Source organism: Oreochromis aureus, linkage group 3, assembly GCF_013358895.1.
Source record: "Oreochromis aureus strain Israel breed Guangdong linkage group 3, ZZ_aureus, whole genome shotgun sequence".
In the NCBI taxonomy this organism is placed as follows: domain Eukaryota; kingdom Metazoa; phylum Chordata; class Actinopteri; order Cichliformes; family Cichlidae; genus Oreochromis; species Oreochromis aureus.
This window is the reverse complement of record NC_052944.1, coordinates 34,616,262-34,636,652: the sequence shown is the minus strand read 5'-3', so window position 1 is coordinate 34,636,652 and position 20,391 is coordinate 34,616,262. Positions and strand designations below refer to the sequence as shown.

At 42.2% G+C, this 20,391-nt stretch overlaps 1 protein-coding gene across 4 annotated transcripts in view; it reads left to right on the top strand.

The window, feature by feature from the left end:
* The window catches only part of si:dkey-172j4.3 (diacylglycerol kinase delta), an 89,832-nt gene that overhangs the window by 62,645 nt on the left and 6,796 nt on the right, over positions 1-20,391 (top strand). For all 4 annotated transcript variants that reach the window (XM_031726940.2, XM_039610058.1, XM_039610060.1 and 1 more), the window contains 16 exons: positions 757-896; positions 3,977-4,064; positions 5,813-5,904; positions 8,480-8,579; positions 9,894-9,959; positions 12,349-12,520; positions 12,631-12,729; positions 12,918-13,002; positions 13,130-13,237; positions 13,804-13,900; positions 14,029-14,136; positions 14,274-14,387; positions 15,774-15,908; positions 16,596-16,759; positions 18,028-18,133; positions 18,367-18,456. In XM_031726940.2, coding sequence (XP_031582800.1) covers positions 757-896; positions 3,977-4,064; positions 5,813-5,904; positions 8,480-8,579; positions 9,894-9,959; positions 12,349-12,520; positions 12,631-12,729; positions 12,918-13,002; positions 13,130-13,237; positions 13,804-13,900; positions 14,029-14,136; positions 14,274-14,387; positions 15,774-15,908; positions 16,596-16,759; positions 18,028-18,133; positions 18,367-18,456 — 1,764 coding nt within the window. The remainder of the gene's footprint in view (positions 1-756; positions 897-3,976; positions 4,065-5,812; positions 5,905-8,479; positions 8,580-9,893; positions 9,960-12,348; positions 12,521-12,630; positions 12,730-12,917; positions 13,003-13,129; positions 13,238-13,803; positions 13,901-14,028; positions 14,137-14,273; positions 14,388-15,773; positions 15,909-16,595; positions 16,760-18,027; positions 18,134-18,366; positions 18,457-20,391) is intronic.

The following is a 20,391-nucleotide window of genomic DNA, read 5'->3' as shown; positions in this document are numbered from 1 at the left end:
TTTGTTGATCATTTAACATTGCAGTTGAAACTAACCTCTCAGAGAGGTTAACTACGGACAGAGTTTATTACCGGCACTAAATGAACATCATTTTTCTGTCTGCTGCTGTCAGGCTGACAGCTGTGGTTAGAAGTTTATATCCACTCATCCTGGGAATGAATGTCATGGTGATTTTTAATTACTTTAAAATATAAGACAAATAATATACACATACACATGCCCAGTGCCCTGCAGCCACTCTCAAGCATGGTGGTGGTAGCATCATGCTCTGGGGCTGTTTCACTATCAGTGGTCCTGGTACGTGGTTGAATTTGGAGGTGGACTACCTCCAAATTATTCAAAGTCATGTCAGATCAGCAGCTAGACAGTTTAAGCTTGAACACATCAAAGCTAGTTTCGGAGTGGATAAAACAGAATAGCATTAAGCTTCTGGAACAGGTTTCCCAAAGCCCCAACCTCAGCCCCACTGAAGATTTGTGGAACACATTAGACATCAAATAACCAGCAATAATTGTGCCAGAAGCTTGTTGATGGATACCAACAGAGACTGGTTGAGGTTCAGCTTTCTACAAGACATGCAGCCAAGTATGAGTGGAAAGGGTGAGGATGTCCCAGAAGACAGATGTAGTGCAAAAATAAGCCATGGCAGTGAGCTAACATGGTCCTGACTTAGTTGTAGTCATCAGTTTGTTTGCTTTTTATTGTTCTGTATTTTGCATCAGTTTTTCTGAGGCTCGTTTCTCCGTGTGTCTGTAGTGTCAGCTGGGCGTGCTGCCTCTGGGCACAGGTAATGACCTGGCTCGCGTTCTGGGCTGGGGCGGCCTCTGCGATGATGACGCTCAGCTCCTACAGATCCTGGAGAAGCTGGAGAGAGCCACCACCAAAATGCTGGATCGGTAAGACCAGAGGGAGAGAGGGTGGAAAACACGGGGCGGGACTTTGGTTTCAGCTGGGTTTTCTCACTTTTTAAAGTTCCAAGTCCGTGTGTGGTTCCTGTAAATGTCCTCGGAATTAAAAGGTCCAGAATGAAGTGCTTTTAGCTGTTACTGCTAGTGCACAGTAAGTGAGGTTTAATTTATTTGTTTGGGTTGTGAGACGAGAGATGTTCACGGTGTTTTCTTGAAATAACTTGCTGGAGGAGGAAGTCCCAGATGAACGAATTAATGAAAAACAGATCTGGTCCTGTTAGGTTTTTTATATTTGGCTTCATTAGGTTCACTGAAGGGCTGCAGACAGAAGCAGGCGATACTGAGAGTAATAAAAAGAATTAAATGAAAGTACTACAGGCTATTCATTTCTGTCTGCACTCCTGAGAAAGATTTATAAAGTTAAAAATAACTTTTAATGCCACAGAGTTCAGCCAGCAACGGGCACAAAATGAAACGGACTGAGTGGATGGACAAATTTATGCAGAGCCCTCCGAGCTTCACAGAATGTTGGAAACCACCTTTTCATATTTGCCATAAATGGTGCCGATTAAAACCAGAAAATGAGCCACAGCGAGCTTTTTACTCCCCGTGTGCCGTCATGTGAATCCAACACAGCCTTCCTTAGCCTCAGTGATTTCAAACAATCCGACAGTGACCTCTTAAATGTCCGCTTCTACTTGCACCTTATTTTTAAGATTTTGCCTCATAGTACAATTAACCACAGAGTAGGTCATAATTTTTGTCAGATAATTAGATTAAAAGTTTTCCAAAAGGGTCCAACACCACAAACGCTGCTTAGAGGTTCAGTGGCTCCAATTATCTAACGTGACATCCAGCAGATAGCTAGTGGCTGCCTGTGCTGGCACAGCTGTTACTTAATGATGTCTGTAAACATGTTTATTTCTGCTGCAGATTTGGGCATTTTAACGTGGGAGTCTGTGACTTTTCAGCCTCGAGTGGAATTGCAGTTTTTAGCACTTCCTTGTGAGCCTCACTTGTCGCTCAGAGGTGCTCCCACGACCAAAAAACAGAATACGTGATCGGAAAACTGGAATATGAAACACAGAGTGTGGCGTTTAAGCTCATGAAAAAGAGAGTCGTACATAAACCCTTTTTCAGAGTCATACATTACATTATATTATATTATGGGGTCATAATTGTTGAATCTTTATTGACTATATCGCTGGATTTTAAAACCTGCAAAATAATAAGGAAGTAAAGAGTTATAATGAATGATTTGAACAAAGTAAAGTATTTGGAGTGGAAGTAGGAAGGGCCACGACATGGATAAACTTCAATAAAGAGCAAATATATTAAACTATACTAAAGTAAATGAACTAGACCAGAAATGTTAAACTCATTTTACATTGTGGGCCACATACAAACTACTTTGATCTTAAGTGGGCCGAACCAGTAAAACTTTTAATGGCTGAGATATCTAACATTAAAAAATAAGAAGTGCATGCTGTGCCCAACAGTACGTCTTGGTTGTTTACATGATAAAGAAATGCTGCTGTAGTAAATGAAAGAAGTCGTAAGAAATAAATGTGTAAAAGTACAGAAAGATCTGTAGCATGTAATTGCCCAGTAATTATAAATAACAAGGTTTTTTATTAACTCACAGACACCATTCTATTTTTATTTATCTAATTAAACCATTGTACACATCAGAAATTTTTACAGTAGATAATAAAAAAACAGTTACTTAATTATGTTGCTTTAGTATTAATAACCACGGGGGAGGTTTTTATCAGTAGAAGTTATGAAAATACAGATAAAACTCCAAAAGTTATTCACTCCTCCACATTTTCCAAAGTCATCCAGTGGGCCAGATGGGAGTCTTTTTGGTGACCGATTCTGGCCCCTGGGCCTTATGTTTGATGTGTGATTGTGGGGAAATCGTGGGGGGTTGCTGAGAGCAGCTTGATACTTGTTGTAAAAAGTTAAAACAAAGCTAAATAGAAGGCTTTTATGTTGAAAATCTGGCACCTCAAAGCATTTTTTATATTTCACAGCTTTAAAGGGCTAAAAGTCACAGTGGGAGTAGCCCTCATATTTGATTTGGCAGATTTATTTATTTATTTTTTATATAGCTTCATTTTTTTACATTATAGAGCCACCATTGAAGCCTCTTTGTAGCTTTCATTGAATACTCAGTCTTTTATTTTGAAAATTAGACACAGTTTTTGTGAACCCAATAACATCCTGGAGTTAAATGAGGCTTTTATGTTAAAAAAAATTCACAGATTTTAAAGCGCACAGGTATTCAATTGAGAAACAAAGGCTTTTATTTTGAAAATCTGACGCACACACCTATTCCCTGCTGTTAAAAACTGTCAGGCTCCAGGAATGTCGTGAGTTGACCCTATTGACCCCATCCTATCCACGCTGTTTTCCAATGCCGTTGGGACTATAAAGAACCAATCACAGTGTGCGGTGCCAGCATTTTGGACACTCCCTTTATTGTCACTTAAAATAACCTGAAGCTTATCTTAGTGATGGAGCATACTCTACATACCTGGCAGTAAATGTAACTGTTCAGGTTCAGGTATGAACTACACGCCATGAAAGTATGTCTTGGTTTCCGGTGGCCTTCTTCCCGGTTCCTGGTTCTTCATGCGGGCGATGATGTAAACGGGAGATAAAATGCCTTACATGCTTCAGCCATGAGTTTGGGGTATGTTTTCTTTAACTGTTAATCATCTACCCCCAACCGGTCACGGCAGATGGCTGCTTCTTCTGATTTTGTCTTTTGGTTTTCATTCACGTAAACAAACCATTCTGGAGTCAAAGGACAGCGTAGGCTTTACCACACGCTGTGAGTTGTGACGTCTTTGGGGTGAAATTAAATGATAAAGCAAACTTTTTTTATGGGCAGCAGAGGTCAAACTTCTCTTTGAACTTACATTGAACTGCAGGTCATTTCTTCGTTGACCGCTTATCTGCGGTTTGAACAGGATAAGGAGGCTGTTGCGTCTTATCTCAGTGTGATTATCTGATAACGGTTTTCTTTTTTTCTTTTTTTTTTATCAATCTGTGTTCCTTAGATGGAGCGTGATGACATATGAGGTGCCCACCACCAACAAACAGACGCCGATAGTGAAGGAAGAGGACTGCCTCGATTCTCCTCTACAGGTAAATCACCCCGCACGGCTCCTTTTTTCCTTGTTTTTGTTTTTAAAAAAGAGGCTGTCTGTCTCTTGACAGATGGTGACCATAAATGGCTGAGCTTCCAAGCTCTCTGAAATTATTTTGGAAAACATCCGCTGAGAATCAATTGAGCCTGGCAGCTGGAAACCAAAGCAATCAGACTCAAACCACGGGGAGCGGCGGTGATATCGACAAAGGGCAGCTCTGTGTTTTCAATTCAAGCTGAGCGCTGCCTCTCAAATGCCAGATATGCCGTAGATGGTGGTTAATGTGCTAAAATCATCTTCACTCACATAAATTAATCCTCTTTACTAAATGATTTTGCAATTGCAGTAAAAGTCCAAAGAAACCGGAGTTGGTTGAGTTATAAATGGGGATTTACTAACTCCACCCTTACCACTTCTATAGGAATTAAGAGGGTAAGTAGAGTAGCTGTTGATTACCTGCTCAGAGTGTGCAATGCTCAGAGAAACGGCAAAACCTGCCCCACAAGAGCTTCATCTAAGACTTTACAGCAGGGGTGTCAAACATAAGGCCCAGGGGCCAGAATCGGCCCAGCAAAGACTCCAATCCTGCCCACTGGACAGTTTTTGAAAACACGAAGGAGGGAATAAATTTTGTATTTTTGATGTATGTTCTTAACTTTACAGTTAAGAACATACATGTGTATAAAGTATAACCAAAAAGCCTGAGTCAGCCCTGTTAGGGTTGAGCCCAAGCTCAAAGTGGGCTGTATGCGGCCCACAATGTAAAATGAGTTCGACGTTAGTGCTCTACAAGCCTCAGTTAGGTCGCGACTGTCCAGTCAAAGTCCAGACCTCAAGTTGATGAAACATTACAGCTGTGCATAAACGAATGAATGAAATGAAACACGGTCGTAAAGAAGAGTGAGGTGCAGCAATGTGAGTGTCTGATGAGGTCACACAGTAAACAATTACTTCACGTCATTGCGGCTAAAGGTAGCTCTGCAGGCTCTTGAATCATCAGGTGCACCTCTGCACAGGACTGTACATGCCCCGCTCTGCAGAAGGATTTGTTGCACAAACTGTAAACCTGGACTGACGTTTTCTTAAACGCAGACGAATTTAGTTGAATTTCCTGTGCACGGATGAGTAATATGAGCGAGTAATTCATGCCTTGTCACGTCAAACACGACCTGTGAAAAGAAATCACACAGGTTTATGTGGCACTTGAGATACCTTACCAATCATGCAACTAAGGAAATGCACCATTTGAAAAAACATATTCAGGCGTGCCGTTTGCGCACAGAGATTTCTCCAAATTCTCTGACTCATTTGACGGTGTTGGGAAATGTGGATAATGAGACAGTCAAAGCTTTCACAAATTAGATTATTTTGCACTTGTTCCACAATTTGTAGATGTAGTTATTTTGCAAAGTGGTGAACCTCTGCCCATGCCTCATCTCTGAGAAACTCACCAAATAATGTTCCTGACCTGTTGCTAGTTGCAAAATGTTTGGCCAAAATAAAACTGAAATTAATTTAATCTTAGTTCCATTAAATCTGATAATTAATTCTATCTAAGATAATAATGTTAATCAGACATTTCTATCTTAAACTCACATAATTAGTGCCAATACCAGTAAATTAATATTTCCAGATGAAAGAGAAAAATATCCTTTGCCACTTCATTAACCAGCGTGTTTGATTAAACTACAGATCAAGTTTCTCTGGTTTCTCTGTTAACTTGAAACCTTCCTCCCTTCTTCACAGGTCCACATCACTCAGTATGCAGACTCCGTGGCCTCCCACCTCGCCAAGATCCTGGACTCGGACAAACACAGTGATGTCATTTCCTCTGCCAAGTACGTGCCACGAATGCTTCCAAACTCAGGAATGAGACAAAAGGGGAGGAAAGTAGTAGATGGGAGGGTAAAGGATAATGAAGCCTGGGAGAGGGGGTTAACGATGAGACGGGGATGTCGAGTGATTGTCTTGGTATTTTTTAAATGTGTATATATGCTTTGGTCTCATCCTGAGGTCACACATACACTTGAGAGTGCGAGCGTGTCTGTGAGTGAACGAGACAGATGAATCAGTGTTTAGGGGTCATCCTAAGTGCATTAGTACATTAGTCGTCTCCCTTTGGGGAACGGTGCAGCAGGACTCGTCTCCATTTCTCTGCATGTGTTTCTTTTAAAACAGTGCTTATTGTAGTTCAGACCTGCAGCACATTTAAAACACCTCGGGGACTTTAAGGACACGTTCACAGCAGATTTCCCATGAAATATAACAATAATAACTTCTTTTTAAAAAACTTGAAAGCGGCACACAGAATTTTCACAGGATTCGACGTGTGAACAGAATTCAAGCACGAAATGACATTAAAATATAATTTATGGAGTTCAGCTGGGTACTGTTCTCACCCTGAGTTACTATCAGTGAAAACTCATGGAAGAGTCTGGTGTAGCTCCTGCACAGGGCCGGGACTTAATGTAAGAAATGGGATGTCACTCTGCCAGCAAAGCCATTAAAGGAGGAGTAAGTAATGTAAGCCTGCTGTCACGCTCTAATGGAGCCCTCTAAACATTAACAATGATCTTCCACTAACATGCCAGGGACAGTAAAGACAAATAAGTGTAGATTTACGAGAAAGCTTGAGAAAGTTCTGGGATTCGGCACACAAAAATCTAAAACCTCGCCTGGTTTCCAGTTAAGCCGGTCTCTCCTTCAGGATCATCCCCTGGTGCACCTCTGAACTGCTTTCAGTGTGGATTTGATTTTTAAATCTCTCCCTAGAAGTCTGTTACTGGAATATGTGGTAGCTTTGCCTCTGTGATGCTGGCTGCAACGCATTTAAATTCTCAAAGTTGATGAAGTCACAGGAGGCGAATCCAGGAAGTTGGGCCTGAAATGCAACATTTTGGGCTCTTTTAAACTAATATCTCATATCTAGAGACCCAGTTCTTGTCACAAGTGATGACTCATCCAGTTTCTTTCACTTATCCAGTTCAGGGACTCTGGAGCCTGTCCCTGTGACAGTCGGGGTACGCCCTGAACAGGTCCTCAGTCGATCACAGCGCTAACAGAGAGACAGACCGCCATTCATTAACACAAACTTCCTATTTAGAATGGCCGGTTAACCCAACCCCCGCATGTTTTTTACGCTGTGGGAGGAATTTAGAATACCTGGACAGAGCCGATACAGCCACGGGGAGAACATGCAAACTCTTCAAGATGCTAGGTGGTGGATTCAAACCGAGGACCTTCTTGCTCTGAGGTGACAGCAAGTGATCATCCTCCACACAAATTTGGATCAGTTTGAAACAGAAGTTGATTTTTGCTTTTGGACCTCCAAGGTGCGCAGGGAAGATTCAGTTCAGTTGTTTATATAGCACCGAATCACACCAGCAGTGGTCTCATAGTGCTTTATATTGTAAGGTAGAGACCCTACAGTATGCAGAGAATATCCTAACAATCAAACCATCCTCTTTGAATAAGCACTTGGCAACAGTGGGAAGAAAAAACTCCCTTTTAACAAAAAGAAACAGAACTTCCCTGTTCTGTTTTGGGGTTTTTTTTACCTTTTTTTTTAAAATCACACGTCAGATGGTGTAAGGGGGGGACTAAAAGTACTATGATATGTGTATTAAGTGAACGTGTAAACCGCTACGCTATGAAAGTACTATGAGACGAAAGTTTACAAAAGCGTAATCTATGGAGTAACTGTATCTGACTAATCTGAACAGTAGAAACCAGTCTGTCCACCTGGCAAACATCTTGTTAGAACCTCTATTGGATGCACTCTGCTTAAAAGCAGTTACAGCTTAAAAAGAGCTTCCAGATAAAACTGTATCTTATATCCTTTAGTGACATCTTTACCGTTATTGGCGCGTCACCTGCAGCTGCTGAGCCATTGCACGTGATTGATTGTAGCACCGGTGAAGCTGAATGGATATTCATCAGCACTAGAAGCTTTACCTTTTAAAGACGACGCTTAAATTCATTAAAAAGGTGCGATGAGACGTGTAATTTCCACACATCTAATATAGAAGTAAAATAAATAGTCTGGGCAGCACTGGAGGACATAAACGGCGTGTTTCTGTAGAAGGCGAGCGGCGATCATTTTTCAGCATCCAATATTTGCTAAAAAGCACGACGAGGACTGTGAGAGTTTGGAGAGGCCTCCCCGCTGAGTCATGCAGCGGCAATGTAACAGCTGTGAGTAAATAGTGACTGTGTGGAGGCGACGTAGCTGACAGGCAGGTAGGTGGCAATAAAACAAGTGTGTGTGTGTGTGTGTGTGTGTGTCTGTATAATCTTCAGTGCAGTAACTGCACAGTGACTCACACAATCTGAAACTTGTTAGCCGTATAATTAGTTTCACTCTCTGTGTTAATCACGTTAACCTTCACCTTCACGTCTCTCCCTCCCTTTCAGATTTCTGTGTGGGACGGTGAATGATTTTGTGGCGGAGGTGGGGAAGGCGTACGAGAGAGCCACGGAGAACAAGGAGGAGGCAGATGCCATGGCAAGGAAGGTAAATGGGTTTTGTGTGCAGCCCTGTGGGTTATGTAAGAGCTTGTATAACAGTAACTAGTGGGCAAGTGTAGGTGTGCGTGCGTATAATTGAGAGTGTGAAATATAGTTGAAGGTTCAGTGTTATCACTCCCTGCTTTAGTGTTCTGCGCCTTTGGCGGTTCATGTTTTCTTCTTGCTGAATTATTTGACTCTTCATTAGAATTTAAATGGAGACATTGAAGCTGGACGTCTGAATGCAAGCATTAAAAACTGAGTCAAAGTCACTCCTCGCTGTCTGCACAAAAGACTCTAACCCCCTCATGCTTTGATCATTTTCATGCTGCTTCTCGTTTATTTGGGACTTAATAGGATACAACGACGGGATAACATCTAAATTCAGAAATTTCAAGTCTTGCTGTCTGTGATCTAGTGTTACGCACTCAAAAGTCTATCAGGTTTGAATGCACTTGCTTTGTGTTTTTGTTATTTTACCCACAGTTTTCACATCATTTTAGGGTGACTCAGGTGGTAGAGTGGGTTGTCCACCAATTGGGGGATTGATCCCCAGCTCCTCCTGCCAGCGTGCCAAAGTATCCTTGGGCAAGATCCTAGTCCGTAAATGAGTCCTTACTATAATTATGTTTAATGTTTAGCAGGTTTATTACTCACTTCAGATATGAAGGCTTACAGAGCAGTCAGTGACCGTCTGACCCATTCCCAGTTGGCAAATGGTTGCTAGAGGTTGTTCACAGTTGCTAGGTAAAATTGGTTGCAAACAGGGTGCTGCACCAAAAACCTGCTTTGGTCGTAGTTTGCTGCAGAGTTTTCTGCAAACGCTCGCCACGACTCACCAAATGCTGGTTGCACGTATTTTTCTCTTGCAACCAGTCTGTTGTCCTGATGGTGGACAAGTTAACGCCATATAGATGACGATCACGTGACTACAACGCCTGAATACAACATTTACGCTGGAGTCTCTGCATAGAAAATCACTTTGAGAAGTACAAGATTCCAAAAAACTAAGAAAAATCTTTTCAGCTTCCACCACACCCTCCGACCAACCCGCCTTTTTCCAAATACTGCGTTGCAGCGTTGATGCCTGGTGGGATATTTGCCTCGTAAGTCTCAAAATAAAAAGTCCTGTGTGCACCGAATCAGACGGAGTATTGATTTCACGCTGGTTTGAGGTGTTGCTGCAGTCTCACAGAGTGACAATTTCAAAGTGATGCATACTACATGTCCAAATTTACACTGCACTTGTGTAATTTTGAAGTGAGAAAGAAAGCAATGCAGATAATGAAAATCTCCCCGTCTGTCTCTGTTCCTCTCCCAGTGTGCGCTGCTCAACGAGAAGCTCGATTCCCTCGTCAAGGCCCTAAGTGAGGAAGCTGAAGCCCAGGTAATGACAACAAGTGGTTATAAGAGACTTTAACTGTGCAAACACACCAGCATTTCCACACTGACAATGACATAACACAACCAGTTATACTCAACCCAGATCATGTTTACAGTTCCCACAGAGTACTTAGTTTAATAACGTGCATGTGGGTTCTTGTAGGTTTTGACTCATTTATGTAACCTCCCATCCACCGCTGTTCCTTCACTACTTTGTTTTTACTCTTACTTCTATCGTTACGGCTTTATAAATGCTTCTTTTTTTAAAATGTCTTAATCAAAGACAAAATCAGAAACACAAAATCTCATCAAAGCCTCAGACTTTACAAACAGTAAAACAGACGTCAAATTAATGTTATGAGGAAGAAGAGAAAACAAGACCAATTTAGTTGTTGTTTGTTATCCCAAAGGGCTCGGTGTATCAATACAGTATACCTCCCCGCTGTTATGTGAAGAAGACACAGCAGTGTGGAACCGCCGGCCTGTTTGCACAATTTAACTCGTGAAATGATCCGTGTCCTCTGCTCCCTTCTGTCCTTGAACAACCATCATTTGAATCTGTATAATGTTGAAAGTTCAGTAGTAGTGAGTGAAGAAAAAAATACAGCAACAGAAAAGATTTTAAGTTCAATTCTGAATTTAACAGGAATTTAACACAGTCAAGACAATGTGGGCAAATACTCAATACTGTCAGTACTCTTGCTGCAGCATTTTGGATTAACTGAAGGCTTTTCAGGGAGTTTTTAGGACATCCTGATAATAATGAATTACAGTAGTTCAGCCTGGAAGTAATAAATGCATGAACTAGTTTTTCAGCGTCACTCTGAGACAGGATATTTCTAATTTTAGAGATGTTGTGCAAATGGAACACAGCAGTCTTACATATTTGTTTAATATGTGCGTTGAAGGACATGTCCTGGTCAAAAATGACTCCAAGGTTCCTCACAGCATTACTGGAGGCCAAGGTAATGCCATCCAGAGTAAGAATCTGGTTAGATACCATATTTCTAAGATTTTCAGGGCCGAGTACAATAACCTCAGTTTTATCTGAATTAAGAAGCAGAAAGTTAGCGGCCATCCAGGTCTTTATGTCTTTAAGACATTCCTGCAGTTTAACTAATTGGTGTGTGTTATCTGGCTTCGTGGATAGATAGAGTTGGGTGTCATCTGCATAGCAGTGAAAATGTATGCTATGTCTTCTAATGATACTGCCTAAGGGAAGCATGTATAATGTAAACAGAATTGGTCCTAGCACTGAACCCTGTGGAACACCATAATTAACCTCAGCGTGTGAAGAGGACTCTCCATTTACATGAACACATTGGAGTCTGTTAGATAGATATGATACAAACCACTGAAGTGCAGTACCTGTAATACCTACAGTATCTTCTGATGTATGTATTTAAATATTGTGGTCAGCAGTATCCAATGTAGCACTAAAGTTTAGTGGAACAAACACAGAGATGAGTCCAGTACCAGAGGTCACAAGAAGATTATTTGTAACCTTGAACGGAAGTGTTTTTTTTCTACAATAAATGACATTTTTATTACGGTTTCCTTCATCTCAAAAGTGAACCATACTTTTAATTTTTATTGCTTCTTGAAAGTGCTAATGTTTTTGATTGATTGCTTCATAATTATGCATGATAATGTCGTCTCCCCCTAATTATAGTCTCTCACCTCCCAGTGAGTGTCTCCTCCCAGTCTTGAACTGACGATTGCGTGGTAGACTAATTACTAAAATAAATAAAGCGGTATTTGTATTGCTAGTAATAAACACACAGTGTCTAGGAATTCAAAATAAACTGAAAATAAGGATTGCAATGATAAACTAAGGACTGTCTGAAACATGAGGTCAAGTTTAAAAAAAAAAAAAAGGCGGCTTTGCACGCATTTTAAGTTTCCTCACGGGAGCTCAAGAGCAAAACATCATCCAGCTTTCTGTGTCTCTGCACCCTGTGGAGCCTTTTATCCAGAGATTGATGTCATTGCTTTAGAAGAAACAGCCCAGCCCTCAAAATGTCAGCATGATTTAAACCTTCTGCTCAGTAAAAGAGGAAGTGCATTGAATTTTTACCTTTGATTCAAAGTTCTGCGTGTAGCCGCAGTTCTGTCGTTAAAGGATGATAACTGCTGCCTCTCGCTGATGTTGCACCGCTGTAGAGGGCTGCGAAGCAGGGATCGTAAAAATTTATGAATGAGAAGACGTTTTCAGGTTGAACACTGCTGCTTTGGTGATATTGTGATGCTGGGCTCCTGCTGCTCGTAAAATGTAACAGATTGAATGTGGAAGTCGGGTAATATCAGGAATTCCACAAAAGAAGCCATCAAACAGCAGCATACCAGGGCCTATTTCACAGGTTTTATAGGTTTTTATTTGTACTTTCATCCAGGTGGTGCCAGCGGGTACGGTGCCGAGCCAGGAGAGCGGCGGCTCAAGCCACGGTGAAAGTGGCAGTGAGTCGGGATCGGAGGGCAAAACATACCGGTCCAAAGAGCAGCTGATGCTCAGGGCGAACAGTCTGAAGAAGGCGCTCAGGCAGATCATCGAGCAGGCTGAGAAAGGTAAGCCGCTGTTCTACTCTTGTCATTTAGCGTACAACATCAGGGCTGGCTTATTTTGTAAAATACAAGCATGCTGCATACAGTTCACCGGTCGTTTATCATCATTTCAGTGGTTGACGAGCAGAACCGGCACACGCAGGTCCAAAGGATGCCGTCTTCATCCTCCATCAAAAGAGAAAACAGTGAGGAGCTGAAGGATGCCGAGCCACGTAAGTTTGATCACAGCAGGGATACGAGCCATGCCAAAGTGCTCTTACGTCACACGTTAGCAAATTAAAGAGTCAAAGCAGTGGACAGTGTGATTTCTCTTTAAAGCTTTGGACGTTCCTCAAGCCTTAAAAAAAGCCACCAGTTTTCACTCTAAAGATGCTTCTCCTACTACCGCTGTTCTGTCCAGGTCAAGGAAGTTTGAGTCCCACCTCTCCCATCGTCCTGGAGAAGCCAGAGAGCCTCAACACTGTCACCTTCAGCGAGGACACTGTGTGAGCGTGCACATCAGTGAACACACACACACACACACACACACACACACACACACACACACACACACACACACACACACACAAAAATCAGCTATTAATAAACCGTCTGCATGCTTCATAATTACAGACAATGCTCAGAGAAGTGTGTGATGAACAACTACTTCGGCATCGGCCTGGATGCCAAAATCTCCCTCGAGTTCAACAACAAAAGAGACGAGCACCCGAAAAAATGCAGGTAAAAAAACCCAACAAACACACAGACGCACAAACCTGATTATAAAGGGCCAACGGGGCAAAATGACGTGTAAGCATAATCAGTCACAAGCAGTCAATTTATTTCAATGTCAAGTTAATAAAAATAAGCTTTCTAGTTTTTTTCCTAAATTGTATGTCAGAAATGTTTACTTATTTAGATATTCCCCTCCCTATATATTCCACCTTGAGATAGGAACTCCCATAAATACATATCCATCAGGGTCAGTCGCATCAAATCTGTGAGGTCCAACCTCTTACACGCAATCTTGTCACTGCACTCTTTGTAAATACCCACTGTAATCCCAGTTCATTACGCTACATGTGACCTATTAGTCCATTCTCAGTCATGCCAGTAAATAAAGGTGCATATCAGAAAGAAACATCCGATCAGAGATGACAAAGTTCCCCCAATAATGACCTCCTAATGCTAGCAGCAGAAGAATATCTGCTTAAATTGCTTCAGTTTTAGATTTTATGGTGTTTTTTAGTTGCACTTTGTTTATCATATTGTGTTTAGGCCTGACTGGTTTGCTTTTCCCTCTGCAGTAGTCGCACCAAGAACATGATGTGGTACGGAGTCCTGGGGACCAAAGAACTGGTCCAGAAGACGTACAAGAACCTAGAGCAGAGAGTTCAGCTGGAGGTAAAAAAGAGGCGTACATGAACACACACCCAACGGTTTTGTTTAGGGAAACAAATGTCTGTCAGCTGTTTTCTGTAAACCTGCTGAGTTTTCCTCGTCTTGAAGCGTCTCCTCTCCTCTATCCACAGTGTGACGGGGTTCCAATGTCTCTGCCGAGTCTGCAGGGCTTGGCTGTCCTCAACATCCCCAGCTATGCAGGCGGTATCAACTTCTGGGGAGGCACCAAGGAGGACAATGTGAGTGCTGTGCAACAGAGCCTTCAGAAGCATTCTTAGTAAAAAGAAAAGAAAAGAAATCAGAATTTTTACTTTACATTTCAAATTCATCTAAATTTGAAGCTGACTGTGTTTGATTTTATCGCGTGCACTTCCAGAACTTTGGCGCTCCATCTTTTGATGATAAGAAGCTGGAGGTGGTGGCGGTGTTTGGCAGCATGCAGATGGCCGTGTCCAGAGTCATAAACCTGCAGCACCATCGCATTGCACAGGTAACACACACGCATGTAACACTCTTACCTTTATAATGACTGACAGAGCCTTTTTAAAACCCCTTCCTTACATCAGCATCTTAGTTTGGCTTTCAAAAGGACACACTGAGCAAGTTAAATCACTGTTAAGGTTGGCTGAGACGGTGAAGGTCCACAAGATTTCAGGACCTGCAAACGCTGCACATCAGCTCTTATCAGAGGTTGAGGTTTAATAACGTCCACAACAGGAAGCAACAAAAAACAAACTGGAATCATATCCCGTGGCCGTCACTTTCTGCACCAATAAAAGACAAATATCAGCAGCAAATATTTAATTTCCACCCTGAACCAACAGCTCAAGGAATCTTGTTTAACCTGCAGCTGAAGGTCTGATCCTTACAGTATATAAATAAAAACTGTCCACAGTCATCTACATATGAAGGATAATAAAGGAGCCTGTGGAGTAATTATAATATTAAATGGAGTCACAGTGTTTACATGAATGTGCAACATCAGTAATCTAAAAATGTATATTCAGATTAAAACAGCCTTTGAGTAAGCTACACACCAAAGATATTTTCATACACTGGCATTTATTTTAAATAAGATAATATTTAGTGGGAATAAGTGGGATCTGCCAGGTGCCCACTGTCCCCAAAACCGGCTTGTTGCTTGTTTTCACTCACTCTGGTCATGGCCCCTCCCTGAACCTGGTTTCTGCCGGTTTCTTCCTGTTAAAAGGGAGTTTTTTCCTTCCCACTTTCGCTAAGTGCTTCCTTTATTGTTGCAGGATCTTTACCCTACAGTTTAAAGCACCTTGAGGTGACTTATTTTGATTTGGCACTACATAAATAAAATTGAATTGAACTATCAACAGATGTTTTTCACTGGGAGTTGAAGCCCTTGGTGGCATCTGTGGCACTTCAACATAGTAGGCCTGGTATTATTTCCACTGTGCTGTTACCATGAATTCTTTCGGCTAGGATAATACTGTTAATTTAATAACAACTAATGACAAGGATCTTTTTGTGGCTGGTGAGCTTTCTTGGTTAGTACAAATTATCAGGCCTTGCTGATTTGGAAAAGGGACACTGTTTTCCTATCAGGCAGTAAAAATACTGCTAGGCAAAATTAAGTAAACAAAAGAAATAACAGGCTTGCGATTGGTCACAAAGTCTTGTTGTTTCACTTGAATTAAGAGTTGTTTGTTCTGAGCTTTGAGGGCTGTAAAGAGGTATAAAATCCAACCAAGGAGAGGCCCAATCCTTAAACTTGCTGGTTTTTCACATGAATTGCTCAGTGTTCATCAGTAGAGGGCAGAGGAGGTCAAGTGAAGGGGTTAGCTGGTAAAAAGCACTCAAACCCCCGCATCTGACAGCTGCTGTTTTCTGCTCTGCCGCTTCTCAGTGCCGCCAGGTGAAGATCACTATCCTGGGTGAGGAGGGCGTTCCCGTGCAGGTGGACGGAGAGGCCTGGATCCAGCCGCCCGGCATCGTCAAGATCATCCACAAGAACCGCGCTCAGATGCTCACGAGAGACCGGGTGAGCACTGACGCACACATAAAAAACCTGCCACCTGACAGTTTGCATACACACGTCTGTGGCATGCATGTTAAAACCGGCAGTGGCTGGAAATACTCCCTTTTCCTTTCATAAATATTGCAGCTGGACATCCACTCAGCGCACTGCCCGTGTTGTTGATTCTTTCTATTTTGGGATTTCTTAAATCACATCCATACCCACTGTTTGTTCTCCCTTCATGCTGCTCAAACCTCTGAGAGCTCTCTTGAGCCAAGCACATTTGGGCAGTTTGTTTCCATGGTTTCCCCTCCTTAAGCACCACAGAGTTGGCTCGCTGGTTTTATCCTCCCTAAATGCGGCTTTTATTCAGTGAAATAGTGACAGTTATGTCTCGGGTAAATCTTTTCCCTGCTGGTCGCCTGCTCGAGGCACGATTATTGGCGAGTTTTTAAATTAAATTCATAATGAAACACTTTTCTTCCTTTGCTCCTTCATGAGATTAAAAAGATGTCTTTGCTGTTCTATATTAGTCTTAGACGTGAAATGAAATGCACCCTGACATTTATTTCTACAAACCGCACAGTAACTGACAGGGGAACTGTCAGACATCGGGTGGCTCTTGGATTTGATTTTGTTTGAAATGGACTTCCCTTTCAAAGATGGCTCAGCAGCACTAGCTTGGCTGAACGTTGATCTCTTTACAACCAGGCGTTTGAGAGCACGCTAAAGTCGTGGGAGGACAAGAGGAAGATTGACAGCTACCGCGCCAGCAGGCCCCGCCTTAACTCCCAGCAGTCCATGGAGTACCTGACCGAGGAGGAGTGCGCTCAGGTTCAGCAGCTGGGCATGGTGGCCGACACGCTCATCAACAAGTAGGCACCGCTTCAGATTTTCTCCTCTCGTCTCGACTGTTCCACAGTTAATTAGTGCGCACTGACGCCACACAGTGGTTATAAAAGCTGGATGCTCTTTTGTGGTCAGAAGAACATTTTGAAAATACAAAAATTTAGCACTAAAACTGAAAAACACTTCTGAGATGGGTTGTAGGACGTGTTATTCGTCAGATACGACAAACGTGCTCGAAAAGCCTGCCAGACATGGTGTGTTGGCATCCACTGGGCAAAAGTTTACCTTTAATAAATAAATAAGTCTTCTAATTTATTTATTACCCAATCACATGTCAAATATCTATCACTCTTTAAATGGATAATTTCTTCACAGGAGTTCACATCTGGACAGTTGTTGTGAAGGCAGAATCATTTTTAAATGATTTTAGTCATGTGAAGGCTAAATATCTGTAGGAAAGAAAAGGAAACTACCGCAGATTCTGATCTAGTAGGTTTGCCTCGAATATGTTAAGACGTGTTTGATTATTTACATCAGGGGTGTCCTGCAGGTTTTAGATGTGTCCTTGATCAACACAGCTGATTTAAATGGCTAAATTACCTCCTCAATATGTCTTGAAGTTATGTAGAAGCCTGGTAATGAACTAATCATTTGATTTAGGTGTGTTGACCCAGGGTGATATGTAAAACCTGCAGGACACCGGCCCTTGGGGCCTGGAGTTCCCCACCCCCAGCTCTACATTATTTTAAAATATATCATTCAAACACTGCAAACAGCTCAATCTAACTGAGCTGCATCCGTCTGTGTGTGGAGACCATAAAGGGGTAATTTCCTCATCCCACCGCAATTAACTGGCTTATTTGCAAACTTGGGTTGAGCTTGTCTCCGTTGCACTGATGAGCTGTTTTATTCCTCTTTTTCACATTTGCAAACAAGTAGTGTCCCTCTGCTGCTCCTCCTTCCTGTCTCAGTTTGCCTGGTTTATGATGATGTCTTCGGTTATGTCTCAAAACTGCCTTCCTTTCAGGATGATAAATATTTTAATTACATTTGTAAACTTGTCTCAGATGTGGAGAAATGTTCGTAAAGGGAATTTCAATTCAAGAGAGATGTGTTACAAATAATTTAAGCGCACAGTAGAAGATGCTCCGGTTATATTTGAGGAAGAGGCAATACAATAATAGACAATAAAAGAAAGTAAATTCAGAGGCGGGTACATATCAACAGGCTAAAGCAACCATAATTGTGCTTTTCTTTTTTTTTTCTGACCATTTCCTGCTTTGTCCCTGCCCAGAATCCGTGAGGCGGCCAAGACCCACAAGCTGGTGGAGCAGGAGTTGGCTCACGCAGTCAACGCCACCGCCCTGGTGCTCACAGAGGCCAAACTGTCCAGCCCTGAGGTAAGACACCGAGGCGGAGAGCGGAGGATGAGCAGGGGAACAGATGAATGGGCAGATGGGGGAGTTTATTGAGGGCACAAAATGTCCAGATTTTCATAAATATGCTCAGATTTCATGTCAATTTAAAGGCTGTTAAATTTGCAGCCTGTTAACCTGAACTCCATCAGTGATGTCACCTCAAGGACGACGTATGTCTTCAAAACAGTCACTTTGAAATTTTTTTTTTTTTCCAGTGTCTGAGTCGCAGCACAGCAGTGGAAATTGTCAACAGCAGTAAAGTCCTCCAGGCTGAGACCAGGATGCTGCTCGATGGAAAACTACTGGTACGCCTCAGCCGTTCATCCCTCTCGTCTGTCCGTTCTTTGTTTCCCTCCTTGTTTGCGTTCGGTCCTTCATTTCCTCTGAAGCCGTTCAGATATTCCATCTCATATTTCAGCTTCTGCTGTTCAACATGTTTGTTCAGTTTGTGTTGGCTGTAGCTTTAAAGAAATCTCCGTTTAAAGCAGTGGTCCTTTGTGCAGACATAATGAGAACTCTGCATACAACTACAATTCTAGAGGACCCTCATGCCTACAAGTTTTTATCAGCTAGAAATTATTTATGAAAGAAAAATGTCTTTGCTTGTCATTGTTGCATCGCAGCAAGGAGGCCGTTGGTTTGAATCCGGACTGACCCCGAATTTGATCACACACTGGGGCAGATCAGCCTAACCACCCAAAAAGATGTAACATTAAAACGAAGTTGTTCAAATATGAAACCATTCGTTTGTTGCCAGTCTGCTTTGTCACTGACTGTCGCTGCTGGACCATCAAGCTGACCGTGTAGGTAACCCTCTAGCGCATTTTCTGCCCTGTCATAGGTCAGTCAGGCGCATTGTTCATTCCTATTGGTAGTCAGGAGGCTGCGTTCACACTGGAAGCAGTTTGCTCGTTGAAGCTGATTGCTGGTCACTTTCGAGCAATCATGACTTTCAATATATTTATTAACAGATCATATGTCATATATCCTTCACTCTCATTGGAAGTCGCTTCAGGCACTTACCTGGAAATACAGAGAAGTTATCTCAGGTGGTGGTTATTTCTGGTCACCACATCGCTGCAAATCACTTCCAGTGTGGATGTGGCTTTAAAGTTGACATTAGTTTAACTGCTTGTTAATTTATTTGTCTTATTTTGCCCGACATTGCTACAAGTTACCTCTTTTTTCCCCCCCATTGTTCCTTCTGTGTGTACACCTGATAAGAAATAAAGACTAGAGCAAGGCTCAACAAAGACCAGAAGGAACAACTCCCTTTGCAGAAAACATGCTCTGACTTTGACGGGAACAGAAAGAGTGCCTTGACTGGCACCTTCAATAAACAGTTCCCGTAAATAACTAGTTTCAGTGTCAGCAGTAATGATGAGACCTCTTCCTGATGGCCGTCTAGGCAAAGTTGAAAAGAAAAAGCTTAATTTGAGTCTGGCCAATAAATGGAAAAGGAAACTGTGGGGAAAGAACACAAGCACTGGACGGAGGAATATTGGAAACTAGCCTTACAAACCCATTAATCTAAAGTTTGAGGAGTTGTGGTCAAAACAGAACATTTGTGAGCTGTGGAACAAATAAATAGGTGCTGGAGGAGTTCAACAATAACTTTAAAACATGGTGGAGAAATCCGATAGTTTGGTTGCAGAGGGGAGGAAGGTTTGTGTAAGAGAAATTAATCTTGAAACAAGGGAGGATATTGCTCCATTTTTCAACACGAGCCATACCCTGTGGCGATGCCAGTTTCCTCCTACAACAGGAAAATGATCCAAAACAAAGCTCCAAACTGTGTAAGAACTATTTCAAGAAACAGTCAGCTGGTATTTGGTCTATGTCCAGTGCAGTCACCAGATCTCAGTCCCACGGAGCTGTCGTGGGAACAGCTTGACTGTATGGTGTGTCCAGACATTTCAACTTGTGGGTGGCACTTCATGCACAGTTGGATAAATTGAACAATCCTTTGTTCAAAGCTAGAGGGACAAACTGAGAACAGTGTTAGTGCATGCTGTATGGCTCATAGCGGTGCCAGACAGCATTGGCTGATGGCTCAGATGATCGCCTCCTGCTCATCTTTCTGGTAGCACATTTAAGTTGTTTTAGTCTTGCTGCAAGCCGCCTTGCAACCTACCTGTACTTCTTTTGATGCTGTCTTTAACACGTCTACATGTTAGAAACTGCTAGATACAAATATCCTGGGGATGCAGTTTAATCTGCTTCCTTTTTTGAAGTATCTA